Here is an 18,139-nt window from a genome sequence, read left to right as displayed (position 1 = left end):
AAAAAGTGGGCAAAGGACATGAACAGATATTTCTCAAAAGAAGACATACAAGTGGCCAACAAGCATGCACATCACAAATGATCACAGGAATGCAATCAAACTGACAATGAAATATCTCATACTAGTCAGAATGTCTATTATTAAAAAGTCAAAAAAATAATAGATGCTGGTGAGGCTGCAGAGAAAAGGAAATGCATATACACTGTTGGTGGTCATGTAAATTAGTTCAGGAACTGGAGAAAGCAGTCTGGAGACTTCTCAGAAAACTTAAAACAGAGAAATCTATAAAACAATGTATTTTCCTTTGGGTATATACCCAGTAATGGGATTGCTACCATTCAGTCCAGCAATCCCGTTACTGTGTATATATCCAATGGAAAATAAATTGCTCTATCAAAAAGACACATGCATTCATATGTTCCTTGCAGCACTATTTATAATAGCGGAGCTACAGAATCAACTTAGGTGCCCATCAACAGTGTAATGGATAAAGAAAATGTGGTACATATACATCATAGAGTACTATGCAGCCGTAAAAAAAAAAACAGGGAAATCATGCCCTTTGCTGCAAAATGGATGCAGCCAGAGGCCATCATCCTAAGTGAATATTGACACAGAAACAGAAAACCAAATACTGCATGTTCTCATCTGTAAGAGGGAGTGAAACACTGGGCACACATGGACCTAAAGATGGGAGCAACAGACACTGGAGGCTACTGCGGGGGAGGGAGAGGAGGGGAAAAGGGCTGAAAAACTACCTACTGGGTATTATGGTCACTACCTGGGTGAGGGGAATCAATGGTACCCCAAATCTTAGTATCATGTAATATACCCATGCAACACACAGGCACATGTACCCCCAGAATCTAAAATAAAAGTTGAAATTAGAAAAATAAATTGGCCTGCCAAGAACCAGTACAGAGTTAGCTCTCCTAGCTCTTCACTCTGATTTAAAGATGTCTCAGAAATACCTTTTAAACAAAACTTTCATAAAAACATAAAATGCATTTGTCATACTCATCAAACAAAAAACTATTATAACAGTTTGTATATCAAACACTTCAAATTTTAAGAAGAAAACATACCTGAAAGAAAGGCTAGTTTTTTCTTCAGAATGGGTAATATTACTGAGGCCTCCATTTTACTCCAGTGAACTTCCTTAATTCTGAAAACACAGAAAGTTAAATGTCAACTACAAGATAACAATTATTCCATGAAATATATCCTAATGATAGTTTATCCCAGAGTTTCTAAACCTGAGAACTACTGACATTTTGAGCAAGATGATTCTTTTTTTGTAGGGAATTATCCTGTGCATTGTAGAATAGTTTGCAGCATTCCTGGCCTCTATTCACTAAAAACCAATACCACCTCCCTTTCCCAGTTGTGACAACCAAAGTGTCTCTAGACGTGGCCAAATATCCTCTAGTAGGCAAAATTACAAGTGGTTGAAAATCACTGGCTTAATTCTTTCTCAGAGCAATACTCTTGGGCTAAAACACTGCCTGGTACACAGTAGTAACTTAAAAAATGATTTGTTGAATAAACAAATGAATCAATCAAACAGGCAGTCAATCTTCCTTTGTGTTCTTTATTAATTACACAGCTTAATGCCAAATATCTGATTCTTTCCATTTCACTATTAAATGACTTTTCTGATTTCTCATATTTTTGCTCCCCTATAATACAGGGTACCACATCTTATCCTGTTTATCTCACTACATTTTCTAATACATTGTTTCAATTTTTGCCCCCATTGTTAACTGCCTCCATCTCTCTACATTTTACAGTTTTTAATTTTCCAGGGAAAATTGTGATTAGGCCAGTTCATCTTTTTGTACCAGGCCACAATTCACTATTCTTTGATTCAGTTTTCCAGGGTCTACTCAGCCATAGCCAGGGGTTATAGCTAAATACAAAAAGGGACTACCCTTATAGCAAGGGCTAAGGGCAAGATAGTTTCCCTTAAATGGAGGTTTTGCCTGCTATACTATCAAATTTTGATTTTAGGGAGAGTAGGACCTTTCAAACAAAACAACAACAAAAACAAACAAAATCAGATTCAATTCTATTATCTCCTTACACTTAGTTTCATGTCTGAGAGAGTATTCTCAATCACATTTTATCCCTTCCTCCCCTGTCCCATCTCACACCCACCCACCATCACAACACAGAGCAGTTCCTTGGAGTGCACTGTGAAATTTTATTGTATTTAATGAAAGCATACTCTCTTGAAGACAGTTTCTAGCACAGCAGAAAATATGACTCTTTGTATGAGTATATTACTTACTCAGCAAACACCTGCTATGAACCTATCCCACCTAAGGTTGTGCTACCAGCTAGAGCTGAAAACTCAAGAAACAGCACTGCTCTGGAGGAAAAAAAAAAGCAGTCTTTAAAAAACAAACAAAAAATAGATGTTAAGGAAAAAAAAGATGGAGTTGTAACATTGGTCAGATAATGGCTAATTAAACAAGACTAATTTAAACCAGTATATAATTTTACAGCTTTTGTGTATACAATTTAAAAAATACGACCATTTGCATCTGTCTTCAAAGAAAACAAGCTGTCTATCTAGATGATATATTCAAGTTCCCTTGAATATTTGCAATTTGTTTATTCAAGTTTGTTCTACATTAGCCCAGCAAACAGACTAGTAGGAAGTAGGAGGAAAAAAGCTCACAATGTACATCTTTAATCTAAAACTAGTAGCACTCATGTTTTCAGATCAATACCTTGATCTGATGAGTTGTTATCCAGTTATACAAGAACCCAGACAGCTTGGATTCACGTCTTAGATCTCCTGTCTTGTGACCAGCTTTATGAAGACCTGATTTGAAAGTCTGATAAAGGGGTCATAATAATTACTACAATTAACATTGACTAGGTGTTTATTATAAACTATGCACTGCTCTAAATGACTTCTTTTTATTATCTTAGTCTTCACAACATTTCTACGAGGTAGGTACTATTATTTTATTAGCCCCAAACAGCTTGTTTTCCAGTCCCACCATGGGACACACCCCATCTATTCCTTCAGACTCATCTCTGGGTAGCATCCTAAAATAATGGATAAATCTGACCCTCACACTCTCAAAAAGAAAGTTTAATTTTCTTGGGCAATACAACATGGCCACATTACAAACTTTCAGATCAGGAATCCTCCTGGCCACAAGGTGGGACCCTTGCCCCAATACTATTTTACAGCTTGCCCTTTTCTGTCACAACTCTTCTAAGTGATCTGAAGTTCCTATGTCCAGACTTTCGTAACTCACTCTCTCAGGATCCAAATCTCCACCAAACCTGCTGAATGTGCTGACTATATTCTCTGGCCCCACTGACTCTTTTGATATTTTGGATGGGCCTTTCTTTTACTCTCTTCCGTTCTTCCCAGCTAGCTGGATGGGTTGAGGCCACACCTTCTTCCCGTAACAAACTACCTTCATGTTCAATTACACCTACTCCATCTGCTCCCTCTCTCTCACCTTCCCCTCAACATTCCAACCTTTGATGTTGATTTCCTCCTCCTTATCAGGGATTCTTCTCCCCTTCTCATACTAGGTCAGAGGTCACCTATGAGATCTCATTTTGGCCTCAGAAAAAGTTCTGCTGCTCCAGGATGTGGCAAATGGGGATCTAGGAACCATCAGAGTCCATGCTCCCTTCCTAAAGTCTGATCTTTCCCAAATAAAAACTAAGCTTTGGCTCTTTCAGTAGGGGCCCTTCTCACTTCATGAAGGAATTTAAAGGACTACTGCTTTATCTACCTCACTTGGTAGGACATGTATATTATTTTTACCATTTGTTACACCCATGAGGAAAAATCCACATATGGTCTCTGGATCAAAGGTGGGCAGATGAAGTGCATACCCCAAATCCCCAGGAGTCTGGCCCTGGGAGAACTGCAGTGCCTGACGCTGATTCTAGGTGGGGTTATCAAGAGGGAGACCACAACAGGAATGTCATAATCACATGATCACTTGCCTGATTCAGGGCATTAAAAAGGCCATATAAAACCTGTAAATTATGCCAAACTAAGGGAAATAAGAGAGGGGTCAAATGAAAATCTAGCCCTATTTTATTCCAAGCTGGCTGAGGCTATGAAAAAATATACTAATATGAACTCCCAGAGCCCAGAAGGCCTCAATGTCATAGCTGTTTATCAACCAGGTATCCCTACACATTAGACATGAAGTCCAAAAGCTAGATTAGAGACCACAAACTACTTTCCCAACACTGCTGGACATAGTTTCAATTTCTTCAATAATTGAGAACAGATTAAGGGGAACAGAGCCAAAGAGAAAGAAAAATGCAAGGACAAGAGACAGGCTTAACTGCTGCCTGCTTTAGAAGCCTCCAGCCCTTGCAGACTGTACTAAGGACACTCCTCCAAGTAAGTGTTCTTGATGCAGAAGGACAGGCCACTGGATATGGTTTGGCTCTGTGTCCCCACCCAAATCTCATCTCCAATTGTAATCCCCATGTTTTGAGGAAGAGAACTGTAATCTCCACATGTAGAGTGAGGGAAGTGATTAGATCATGGGGGTGGTTCCACCATGCTGTTCTTCTCATAGTGAGTTCTCACAAGATCTAATGGTTTCATAAATGGCAATTTCTCCTGCCCTCCTGATTTCTCTCTCCTGCCACCCTGTGAAGAAGGTGTCTGCTTCCTCTTTTACCATGACTGTAAGTTTCCTGAGGTCTCCCCAGCCACGCAGAACTGTGAGTCAATTAAACCTCCTTTGTTTACAAATTACCCAGTCTCAGGTATTTCTTTACAGCAGTGTAAAAACGGATTAAATAGAAACTTCAAGTTAGATAGTCCTACTTCAGGGGTTTAAAATATAGCCCACATTGGCCGGGTGCGGTGGCTCAAGCCTGTAATCCCAGCACTTTGGGAGGCCGAGACGGGCTGATCACGAGGTTAGGAGATCGAGACCATCCTGGCTAACACGGTGAAACCCCATCTCTACTAAAAAATACAAAAAAAAACTAGCTGGGCGAGGTGGCAGGCACCTGTAGTCCCAGCTACTCGGGAGGCTGAGGCAGGAGAATGGCGTAAACCCAGGAGGCGGAGCTTGTGGTGAGCTGAGATCCAGCCACTGCACTCCAGCCTGGGCGACAGAGTAAGACTCCGTCTCAAAAAAAATATATATATATATAGCCCACATTTATTCAAACAAGCCCTAGCAAGAAACCTAATTGAAAAATCTCTTAAGAGGGGATAACTTCTACAGCATGTAAACTACCTCCTCATTTGCTCCTCCACAGAAATCACACAGCAACATGAAGTACAAACCTTAACTTCCTAACAAAAGGAAAATAATTTTTGTCTAATTCAAAGGTTACTTAAAGGTTATATATAAAACAAGGTAAAAGGAACCAGGGAATAAGAGAGACATGAAGAAGATTATAAAGGTAAAAAGGTATTTTGGGAAAGGAAGGTTATTCAAAAAAAAAAAAAGACTTTATATGAGAAAAAAAATCTCGTACGGTAAATTCTTGTCCTGAAATAGAATGACTGGTTGTTTAAGAAAGAGGAATGCTTAGGACAAGTCGTAAAGTCCAAGCATGTCAAAAATAGTCTGTGTAAATCATAAGAAGGTTTGTGAAGGGAAATTTATGAAAAGATTTTTCTATGTGATTAAGTTGGTTATAACTGAAAGGGAATTATTTAGGATAGTCTTTCTAACATTGCCTCTCCATATGTTAAAACAAGGTTTTCTTAAGGTATTAATCTGTTCTTAACAAAACTACAAGAAGTTTTACTTTTCATTTTATAACGTTTATTTTTAAAACTTCTCAGAATCATCTCAGTTTAACTTTTGCTGTGTCCCGCTGCTTTCAGCTTTTTCTCCCCTAAAGAAGGCCTAATATAATAACACCCCCAGGTTTTTGTCAGCTCCTGTCGTGTTTTCCTCCCAATTCTAACTGTTATTATGTCCTAATGCTAAACATTAACATAATATTTTAACGTTTCAACTTTAAGGTCAAAAAAATTAAGCAATGTTTTCCTCTAACATAACTTAATTCTGGACCCCTGGCTTTTCTAGGTATGTCTAAATTTTCCATGTAATCAAAAAAAACAACTTATGCTGTTCCTAAGAGTCATGTATTCCCCTGCTGAACACACTTTCTGTGTCTAATTAAATGCAAACAGTTTTTCATTGAGTTTAATTTTCAGGTTACCTAAATGGGTTTCCAATAAGGAAAACAATCACAAAGCAAAAGGTTTGTGTATCCCTTTTGGACAATGGCTTTAAAAAACAAAATTTTATCTTCTAGAATTCAACAGTTTCACTTTAAAATGATACTGTGTATGGGATCAGTCTCTCCCCAGAGATGCCTGCTACCGTTACAAATCTCCCCTGGATTCAGCTGGTCACCAGTTTCATCTTGACATGCTCCCCCTCTCTGATGAATACCTTCCTCCAGAAAAATCCAATATCCTAAGTCCCACAATCTGGGACAATGACCCACAGGGTCTCCTGACAAACCAACAACCATAGGTAGGGTCTACTCCATGCCCTAGGCATGCCAGGAAGTAGTTGGAAGATGAGACCTCCACCCCATTGCCAATGATTTGTCACTGCTGTTCTGTCAGAGGGGGTGGGGCAGATGTGGAGTCCTGATAAGTAAGCAACAATGAGAAAGGGGTGATCCCAGATGGGAAACAATGAACTACTGTTCGGACAGATGGTTAATCACAAACAACCTGCAAGCACAGCTACCTTGTTCCACAGATAGCCGCCTTGTAGCATGACTCTATACAATTTCCCTCCAGCCCCTACCTCTTGGCAGACAACCCTTTCTCTGCTGTGCTGCCCAATGCAACCCTGCAGCATATTTTCACACTTTCGCTAATAAATCTGCATTTCTTTACCTACAACTGTCTTGGTAAATCCCTTTAAAAACTGCAAAGCTGGCCACGGGCAGTAGCACCCATGACATCCAGGAGTTCAAGACCAACCTGGGCAACATGGCAAGAACCCCACTCTATTTTTTTAAAAAGGGGATGGGAACAGTTCAGAGAGCTTCCAGGTGAGTGAACATCAGACAGGCCATGGAAGGTCCCCATGCCTCCTCCCCTGATACCTTGCACTAAACATCTCTTCTATAGGCTGTTCCTGAGTTGATCCTTTATAACAACCCAGTAATCATAAGTAAATTGTCTTACTGAAGTCTGTGAGGTATCTTAGTGAATTATCAAACCTGAAGGGGTTGTGGGTGATGAGAACCTTGATTTGTAGTCAAGTCAGACAGAAGAGTGGGTAATCTGGGGACCCAATACTTGTGCCTGGCATCTAAAATGAGGACAGCCCAGCTATGGCGCCTAAAGTGAAGACAGCCTGAGCCTGTAGTCCCAGCTACTAAGGAGGTTGTGGTGGGAGGATTGCCTGGGCCCTAGAGTTTGAGTGCAGCCTGGGCAACATAGCAAGATTCTTGTCTATAAAAAATAAAAAGAAACAAATAAATAAAGTGAGGACAGTCTTGTGGGATTGAGCCCTTAAACTCTGGATCTGGTAACTCCAGGCACTTACTGCCAGAACTGAATTGGGTTGTAGGACACCCAGGTGGTATCTGGAGAGATGGAGAATTGATTGGTGTGAAGAAAAAACTCTCACATTTGGTATGAGAAATATTGTCAATGAAAAGTTATATATGTGTTTGTGTGTGTGTGTGTGTGTGTGTGTGTGTGTGTGTGTGTATACAGGTGAAAAAAAGGAAGAACTTTTATCTGAGGATGTAAGTCCTTTTAATTATCAGACCAAGAGAGACACTAAAATGAGACCACAATCATGCCCTTCTTCATGTCTTGAGCTGTGTGCTCATCTTCTGAAATTGCTTACTATTACTATAGGTAGCTATAAATAAATCTAATAATACCCCACTGGACATTATAATACACACCCTATAGCTTAACAATGTAGAGCCAATCACTAATCAATGTTCTTTCTGTGAACCAATGAGAATTTCTGACGACTTTTTTTGCGATAATCCGTATCTTGTAGCTTAACAATGTGGAGCCAATCATTAACCAATGTTATTTCTGTGAACCAATGAGAATTCCTAACAAACAACTTTTTTTGCCTTTAAAAATCTACTTGTAACTGGTACTAATTAAAGTGCATGTTCAGGACAATTTGAATCTAAGCTCCCAGGCTGCAGTCCTTGAGCTTAGCCAAAAAAAAAAAACTCTTCACTTATATTAATTTTGCCTCAGCTTCTTCCTTTTAGGTTGACATGCATACAGACATGCCACTGCCTTGATTCATGGTAAGACACCAGCACTCTTTCTCACCAATGCTTTTACACCATCAGCACAAATGTCAACACAGTAAACAGGGCAAATAAAACATAAGAATTATAAAAAACAGTTTTGACCTCAGGCACTCCTGAAAGCTAGAAACAAGAGAACTACTGATCTCAGCTGTCCATAGGATGCTCCCCCAGAAAAAAAAAATTCAACTTTGAGGGAGAAATGCAGATACAGAGACAACAGTCACAGAAACAGAACTGGCTTTCTAACCAGATTTTCTTTATGGTATATGAGCAGAGACAAATTCTCAGCTGCCTTTAATTCCTTCCTATTTTTTTGAACTTATTTCTCCATCCTTCTCATCAGTTCTGTAAATTATACAAAATAAATCCCTTTTCTGCTTAAGTTGGCTAAAATAGGCTCCTCTTTTAATCAGTGGAGAAAGTTGGTAGAAGCAGAAAAACTAAAATTGAGAGTTTAGAAGACCGTCTCCAATCACTTAAGGTTTTTTTGTTTTGTTTTGTTTTTTTTAACTCTGTTGCCATTTAATTTGAATAAAAATGCCCATCAATACATTGAGATTTTAACCCTTGCCATAGTCAAACCTAATCAAACAGCATCCAAGAAGTAGGAACATCTGCAATCTGTAAGACACGGCATACAAAATGATAGATGCAGGTGACCCATGGAGTAAAATCTATCAATATTATTGAAGCTTTCCAAGTCAAATTATTGATTTTATGCCATCAAATGCTAAAATTTAACTTTTCACAACTGCATTCTCCACATCTCTAAAAAGGAAAAGGACAATGGGTTTTAGTCTCTTGGTCTAGATTTTCTTTGGCAAACTATGACATCCAGAAGCAATCTCCCATTTCATCACTATCTCCTGAGAGACAGGTGCTTTATCCAAACTTTCCTTTACACAAACACTTCAGCAAGGCAAAATACTGGATTTTAAAAAAATTAAACAGCTTTTTAAAATTGTTTTATTTCAAGAATATCTTGAAAGTGATACAAAGGTAGCTTAAAGTAATACTAAGGAGAAATAGTTTTGTGGGTGTATAAGCCAAGATCAAATGACCTGATACATAAAAAGTAAAGCAGTCAAGAGATGAAAACAACTGTATTTACTCTGTATCTTCCTCCCTTCTACAGTCTCCTTTCCAACAATCTCTTTCACTGTTGTCACAAAAGAGATGGGTAACAAAAAATCATTATTACTGTATCATTAGGTCAAATTTAAGTTTTCAAAAGTTATTTGCTCCAGTTTTTCAAGTGTTTAGCACAGTTATTAAAAAAAAAAAAAAAACAACTTCCTCTTTCTGGTTATTTTAATATCTGATAGAAAAATTTAAATAGATAATGTACAAAATACACAAAGGGAAAATCTTGCAAAATACAACCAACACCACCTCCATCTCCACAATAAAATGTTAAATAACATAAAGGTGGAAAATGGCGAATAGGTGACAGGACTAATGTGCAGCTCCCACTTGGACAGACAGTACAGCATCTGGAGACTCACATTGTTAACTTTTGTTCCAAGAACGACCATAGGAACATAACAGGAAAACTGAAGAATTCACAGAACCTTTGAAAGAAGTGGCTTGCTGCTGCAACACCACAAAACAGCTGAAAAACTATGAATCAACAAAGTGTGAGAGGGGAGAAAAGTCAGCCTCTGAACACACATCCCCACTGGGGAACCCAAAAATCCAGATCATGGGAGAAGAATTTAATTTACCTAGAGTTGAAATGGATTTAGGGAGTTGTGTGAAACATAAAAGCAGAAGCAGCAGCTGGAAGAGCCCTGCAGGTACTCCTGTTCCCCAGCACCCCAGTACAAGCCCAAGGAAGCCATTCCTGACCTCATCTCACAGAGGTCCCTTAGGGAAAGTAAGGCAGCTGGTGAAATTGGGGAGGGGCCACAGGGTGAAGGATGCTCCTAGCTGAACTCTGTAATAACTTCAACTGAGCACAAACTTTCCTGAGCAGAATCCAGGGAGTAGGGGGCAAACGGGAAGTGCAGATACAAGCACAGAAGCCGCAGCCGACCATGCAGGCGGGCAGGCAGGAAGGTGAGAGCCCTGAGAGCCCTGCTTGTTTTCTCAATGTGAAGGCTTGTACCTGAGGGCAAGACCTTAGCCCTGCTCTCTGGCTGTCTGGATACAAACTCAGTGTGGTTGGTGGGGGTAAGGTGAGAGTGAGACTGGCCTTGCTGACTGTATGGGAGCTAGGTGAGGCCTGTCACAGCTGGCTTTTCCCCACTTCCCTGGTGATCTATATATGATGCAGCAGAGGCAGCCATAATCCCCCTCGAACCTAACTCCATTGGCCTGAGAACCACCCACCATCCCCCACAGTGGCCACAGAAACCCCTGTCCAAAGGGAGTTAGAGATCAGACTGGTCTAACCCTGCTGATGGTTTACATCTATCTGCCCTGGTAGCCAAAGACAAAAGATAAAGCTCTTGCGAGCTCTATGGCCACAACCAAATCGGAGAAACCAAAGTACTCATCCTAGCCAATGTGGGGCAAGATTATATCCACTTTCTACCACTGCAGTTGGTACTCTCTTGAAAGTGCCACCTCCTGGCTGGAGGCCAACCAATCAAGCCACTACAGTAACTCAACAGAATAACCCTGCTCCAAAGAAGGAGAAAATAGCAGCTAATTCCACCACCTGCAACACTCTGGCTAAACCGAGGTCCTGATTCTGTCCACATGATAACTTCACTACCAGCATAACCAGCATTCACGAAAACCAGCACCAAACAAAACTAAAATCAAGGATTCCCACAGAGTCCACTTTATAACCCTGCCACCTCCACCAGAGCAGGTGCTGGTAACCACAGAGGGGAGACCTAAAGACAGATGACATCACAGATGCATCTTTGCACAGAAGCCGCAGCCGACCATGCAGGCGGGCAGGCAGGAAGGTGAGAGCCCTGAGAGCCCTGCTTGTTTTCTCAAGGGCAATAACAATCACTGTAGTCCGGCTCTCAGGAAGCCCCATCCCTAGCACCATACCAAGGGATCACCCTGTGGGACAAAAGAATCTGAACAGTAGCCCCTGAGTTCCAGATCTTTCCACTGAAACTGTCTAACAAAATGAGAATGAACCAGAAAAGTAATTCTGGTAACATGACAAAACAAGGTTCTATAACACCCCCAAAAGATCACACTTAGCTCCTCTCTAGCAACAGATCCAAACCAACAAGAAATCTCTGAATTGCCAGATAAAGAATTCAGAAGGTTGATTATTAAGCTATTCAAGGAGGCACCAGAGAAAGGTGAAAACCAACTTAAAGAAATTTAAAAAAATACAGGATATTAACGAAAAAGTCTCCAGAGAAATAGATATCATAAAGAAAAGACAATCAAAACATCCAGAAATAAAAGACACACTTAGAGAAATGCAAAATACACTGGAAAGTTCCAACAATAGAATTGAACAAGTAGAAGAAAGGACTTCAGAGCTCAAAGACAAGGCTTTCAAATTAATGAAATCCAAAAAAGACAAAAAAGAATTTTTAAAAATGAACAAGCCTCAAAGGAATTTGGGATTATATTAAAACAACCAAACATAAAAATAATTGGTATTCCTGAAGAAGAAGAGAAATCTAAAAGCTTGGAAAACTTATTTGAGGGAATAATAGAGAAAAACCTCCCTGGTCTTGCTAGAGACCTAGACAGCCACTTACAAGAAGTTCAAAGAACACCCAGGAAATTCATTGCAAAAAGATAATCACCTAGGAACATAGTTTTCGGGATATCTAAAGTCAAGACGAAGGAAAGAATCTTAAAGCTGTGAAGAAAAAGCATCACTTACATCAACTTATAAAGGAAAATCTATTAGATTAACAGCAGATTTCTTGGCAGAAATCCTTCAAGCCAGAAGGAATTGGGGTCCTATCTTTAGCCTCCTTAATTAAAATAATTATCAGCCAATAATTCTGTACCCAGCAAAAGTAAGCATCATAAATGGAGAGATAATGTATTTATTAGACAAACAAATGTTGAGAGAATTTGCCACGGCCAAGCAAGCACTACAAGAACTGCTAAAAGGAGCTCTAAATTTTGAAACAAATCCTCAAAATATGCCAAAATAGAATCTCCTTGAAGCATACATCTCACAGGACCTGTAAAACAATAACACAATGAAAACAAACCAAGGTATTCAGTCAACAAATAGCATGATGAATAGAACAGTACCTCACATCTCAACACTAACATTGAATATAAACGGCCTAAATGGTCCACTTAAAAGATACAGAATGGAGAATGAATAAGAATTCACCAACCAAGTATCTGCTGTCTTCAAGAGATTCAACTGACACATAGGGACTCACATAAACTTAAGGTAAACAGGTTGAAAAAGACAGTCCATGCAAATGAACACCAAAAGTGAGCAGGCGGAGCTATTCTTCTATCAGACAAAACAAACTTTAAAGCATCAGCACTTTAAAAAGGTAAAGAGGGGCATTATATAATGATAAAGGACTAGTTCAACAGGAAAATATCACAATCCTAAATATATATGCACCTAACAGTGGAGCTCCCAAGTTTATAAAACAATTACTACTAGATGTAAGAAATGAGATAGATGGCAACACACTAATGCTGGGGAAATACAATACTCTCCTGACAGCACAAGACAGGTCATCAAGATGGAAAGGCAACAAAGAAACAATGGACTTAAACTACACCCTAGAACAAATGGGCTTAACAGATATTTACAGAACATTCTACCCAACAATTGCAGAATATACATTCTTTTCATCAGCATGTGGAACATTCTCCAAGATAGATCGTATGATAAGCCAAAAAACAAGCCTCAATAAATTTAAGCAAATTGAAGTTATATCAAGTACTCTCTCTTATACTATAGTAGAATAAAATTGGAAATTAATTTGAAAAGGAATGCTCTAAACTACACAAATACCTTAAAACAATCTGCTCCTAAATGATCTTTTGGGCAACAATAAAATCAAGATAGAAAAAATTTCTTTGAACTGAACAATAATAGTGACACAACCCATCAACACCTCTGGGATACAGTAACAATAGTGCTAAGAGGAAAGTTCATAGTGTTAAATGCCTATTACATCAAAAAGTTGGAAAGTGCACAAATTGACAATCTAAGTTCACACCTCAAAGAACTAGAGAAACAAGAACAAACCAAAACTGAACCCAGCAGAAGAAAAAAAATAAAGATCAGAGTAGAACTAAATGAAATTGAAACAACAAAAAAAGATGAATGAAACAAAAAGCTGGTTCCTTGAAGAGATAAACAAAATCAATAGACCATTAATGAAATTAACCAAGAAAAGTAGAGAGAAGATCCAAATAAGCTCAATTAGAAATGAAACGGGAGATACTGGCCAGGCACAGTGGCTCAGGCCTGTAATCCCAGCACTCTGGGAGGCTGATGCAGGTGGATCATGAGGTCAGGAGATGGAGACTAACCTGGCTAACATGGTGAAACCTCGTCTCTACTAAAAATACAAAAAAATTAGCCAGGCATGGTGGCGGGTGCCTGTAGTTCCAGCTACTAGGCAGGCTGAGGCGTGAATCCGGAAGGTGGAGCTTGCAGTGAGCCGAGATCACGTCACTGCACTCCAGCCTGGGCAACAGAGCGAGACTCCATCTCAGAACAAAAAAAAAAAAAAAAAAGAAACGAAATGAAATGGGAGATACTATAACCGAGATCGAGATCATTTAAGGCTACCATGAACACCTTTATGCACACAAACTAGAAAACCCAGAGGAGATAGGTAAATTCCTGGAAATCTACAACCCTCCTAGATTAAACCAGGAAGAAAGAAAACTCTAAAAGACCAATAACAAGTAGTAAGACTGAAACAGTAATTTAAACATTTCCAATGAAAGAAGTTCAGGACTAGATGGATTCACAGCTGAATTCTATCAAACATTCAAAGAAGAACTGGTATCAATACTACTGAAACTATTCCAACATAAACAGAGAATCCTCCCTAAATCATTCTATGAAGCCAATATTCCCCTAATACCAAAACCAGAAAAGGACATAACAAAAAAAGAAAACTGCAGACCAATATCTCCGATGAACATAGATGCAAAAATCCTCAACAAAACATGAAATAACTGAACCCAATAAGTGGGTTTCATACCAGGGATGCAGGGTTGGTTTAACATACACCAGTCAATATATGTGATAACCACATAAACAAAACAATTAAAAACAAAAATAATATAATCATCTCAATAGATGCTGAAAAAGCATTTGATAAAATCCAGAATCACTTTATGATTACAACCCTCAGCAAAATCAGCATAGAACGGACATATCTTAAGGTAATAAAGACTTCTATGATAAACCCACAGCCAACACTATACTGAATGGGGAAAACTTGAAAGCATTCCTCCTGAGAATTGGAACAAGATATGGATGCCCAGTTTCACCATTTCTGTTCAACATAATAATGGAAGTCCCAGCCAGAGGAATTAGACAAGAGAAAGAAATAAAAGGCATCTAAATTGGTAAAGAGGAAGACAAACTGTCACTGTTGATGATATGATTGTATACCAATACAACAATAAAGACTCTTCCAAAAAGTTCCTAGATCTCATCAAAGAATTCAGTGAAGTTTCAGGATACAAAAATCAGTAACACTGCTATATACCAACAGCGACCAAGCTGAGAATCAAATCAAGAACTCAGCCCCTTTTATAACAGTTGAAAAAAAAAAAAAAGAAAAGAAAAAAAGGAATATACCTAACCAAGGAAGTGAAAGATCTCTACAAGGAAAACTACAAAACACTGGTAAAAGAAATCACAGATAACACAAACAAATGGAAACACATCCCATGCTCATGGATGGATAGAATCAATATTGTGAAAATGATCATACTGCCAAAAGCAATCTATAAATTCAATGCAATTCCCATCAAAATACCATCATCATTCTTCACAGAACTAGAAAAAAAAAATCCTAAAATTCATATGGAACAACAGAAAAAAGAGCCTGCATAGCTAAAGTAAGACTAAGCAAAAAGAACAAATATGGGGGCATCACATTACCCGACTACAAGACTACAGTTACCAAAACAGCAGGGCACTAGTATAAAAACAGGCACACAGACCAATGGAACAAAATAGAGAACCCAAAAATATGCCAAATACTTACAGCCAACTGAACTTTGACAAAGCAAACAAAAACATAAAATGGAGAAAGGGCACCCTACTACCCCACTAAACAAATGGTGCTGAGATAATTTGCAAGAAATGTCACACACACACACACACACACACACCATGGAATACTACTCTTCAGCCATAAAAAGGAATGACATAATGGCATTTACAGCAACCTGGATGCAGATGGACACCATTATTCCAAGTGATGTAACTCAGGAATGGAAAACCAAACATCGTATGTTCTCACTTATAAGTGTGAGCTAAGACAGGAGGACATGAAGGTATAAGAATGATATAATGGACTCTGGGGACTCAGGGGAAGGGTGGGAGGGGGATGAGAGATAAAAAAACTACACACTGGTTTCAGTGCACATTGATCAAGTGATGGATGTACCAAAGTCTCAGAAATCACCACTAAATAACTTATTCATACAACCAAACACCACTTGTTCCCCTAAAACTATTGAAATAATTTTAAAATATCTTCTTTTCCAAGATAGCCGAATAGGAACAGCTACAGTCTGCAGTCCCCAGAGTGACTGATGCAGAAAATGGGTGATTTCTGCATTTCCAACTGAGGTACCTGGTTCATCTCATTGGGACTGGTTGGACAGTGGGTGCAGCACACAGGGCAAGCCAAAGCAGGGAGGGGTATCGCCTCACCCGGAAAGCACAACAGGTCTGGGGATTTCCCTTTCCTAGCCAAGGGAAGCCATGACAGACTGTACCTGGTAAAACAGGACACTCCCGCCCAAATACTGTGCTTTTCCCAAGGTCTTAGCAACCAGCAGACAAGGAAATTCTCTCCCGTGCCTGGCTCAGTGGGTCCCACGCCCATGGAGCCTTGCTCACTGCTAGTGCAGTGATCTGAGATCAAACTGCAAGGCAGCAGCCTGGTTGGTGGAGGGGAGTCCACCATTGCTGAGACTTAAGTAGGTAAACAAAGTGGCCAGGAAGCTCAAACTGGGCGGAGCCCACTGCAGCTCAACAAGGCCTACTACCTCTATAGACTCCACCTCTGTGGGCAGGGCATAGCTGAACAAAAGGCAGCAGACAACTTCTGCAGACTTAAACATCCTTGTCTGATAGCTCTGAAGGCAACAGTGGTTCTCCCAACATGGCATTTGAGCTCTGAGAATGGACAGATTGCCTCCTCAAGTGAGTCCCTGACCCCCGTGTAGCCTAACTGGGAGACACCTCCCAGTAGCAGCCAAAAGACACCTCATACAGTAGGGTGCTCCTCTGGGAGGAAGCTTCCAGAGGAAGGATCAGGCAGCAATATTTGCTGTTCTGCAATATGTGCTGTTCTGCAGCCTCTGCTGGTGATACCCAGGCAAACAGGGTGTGGAGTGGACCTCCAACAAACGTCAACAGACCTGCAGCTGAGGGACGTGAGTGTTAGAAGGAAAACTAACAAACAGAAAGGAATACCATCAACATCAACAAAAAGGACATCTACACCAAAACCCCATCTGTAGCTCACCAATATCAAAGACCAAAGGTAGATAAAACCACAAAGATGGGGAGAAACTAGAGCAGAAAAGCTGAAAATTCTAAAAACCAGACTACCTCTTCTACTACAAATGACCAAAGCGGTGGCTCTTAGCCAGCAACTGAACAAAGCTGGATGGAGAATGACTTTGACAAGTTGACAAAAGTAGGCTTTAGAAGGTCGGTAATAACAAACTTCTCCGAGCTAAAGGAGCATGTTCTAACCCATTGCAAGGAAGCTAAAATTCTTGAAAAAATGTTAAACAAATGGCTAACTAGAATAATCAGTGTAGAGAAGACCTTACATGACCTGATAGAGCTGAAAAACATGGCATGAGAACTTCGAGGTGCACGCACAAGCTTCAATAGCCGATTCGATCAAGTGGAAGAAAGGGTATCAGTGACTGAAGATCAAATTAATGAAATCAAAGCAAGAAGACAAGGTTAGAGAAAAAAGAGTAAAAACAAATGAACAAAGACTCCAAGAAATATGGGACTATGTGAAAAGACCAAACCTACGTTTGACTGGTGTACCTGAAAGTAAGGGGGAATATGGAACCAAGCTGGAAAACACTCTTCAGGATATTATCCAAGAGAACTTCCCCAACCTAGCAAGGCAGGCCAACATTGAAATTCAGGAAATACAGAGAACACCACAAAGATACTCCTCGACAAGAACAACATCAAGACACATAATTGTTAGACTCATCAAGGCTGAAATGAAGGAAAAAATGTTAAGGGCAACCAGAAAGAAAGGTTGGGTTACCCACAAAGGGTGAGATCTCTCGGCAGAAACCCTACAAGCCAGAAGAGAGTGGGGGACAATATTCAGCATTCTTAAAGAAAAGAATTTTCAATCCAGAATTTCAAATCCAGCCAAACTAAGCTTCAAAAGTGAAGGAGAAATAAAATCCTTTACAGACAAGCAAATGCTGAGAGAGTTTGTCACCACCAGGCCTGCCTTACAAGAGCTCCTGAAGGAAGCACTGAACATAGAAAGGAACAACTGGTACCAGCCACTGCAAAAACACGCCAATGTGTAAAGACCGTCGATGCTACAAAGAAACTGCATCAATTAACAGGCAAAATAACCAGCTAACATCATAATGACAGGATCAAATTCACACATAACAATATTAACCTTAAACGTAAATGGGCTAACTGCCCCAATTAAAAGACACAGACGGCCGGGCGCGGTGGCTCAAG

The 18,139-nt window shown here is 39.7% G+C and overlaps 1 protein-coding gene across 2 annotated transcripts in view; it reads right to left on the bottom strand.

Annotated features, from left to right (window-relative positions):
- SESTD1 (SEC14 and spectrin domain containing 1) overlaps nucleotides 1-18,139 on the bottom strand; it is a 164,208-nt gene that overhangs the window by 94,219 nt on the left and 51,850 nt on the right. For both annotated transcript variants that reach the window (XM_017868273.1, XM_017868272.1), the window contains exon 2: nucleotides 1,086-1,165. In XM_017868273.1, coding sequence (XP_017723762.1) covers nucleotides 1,086-1,140 — 55 coding nt within the window. In that variant the 5' untranslated portion in view covers nucleotides 1,141-1,165. The remainder of the gene's footprint in view (nucleotides 1-1,085; nucleotides 1,166-18,139) is intronic.

The sequence above is a fragment of the Rhinopithecus bieti genome, unplaced genomic scaffold (genome assembly GCF_001698545.2).
Source record: "Rhinopithecus bieti isolate Rb0 unplaced genomic scaffold, ASM169854v2 scaffold_3062, whole genome shotgun sequence".
Classification (NCBI taxonomy): domain Eukaryota; kingdom Metazoa; phylum Chordata; class Mammalia; order Primates; family Cercopithecidae; genus Rhinopithecus; species Rhinopithecus bieti.
This window is presented reverse-complemented; position numbering and strand designations above follow the sequence as displayed.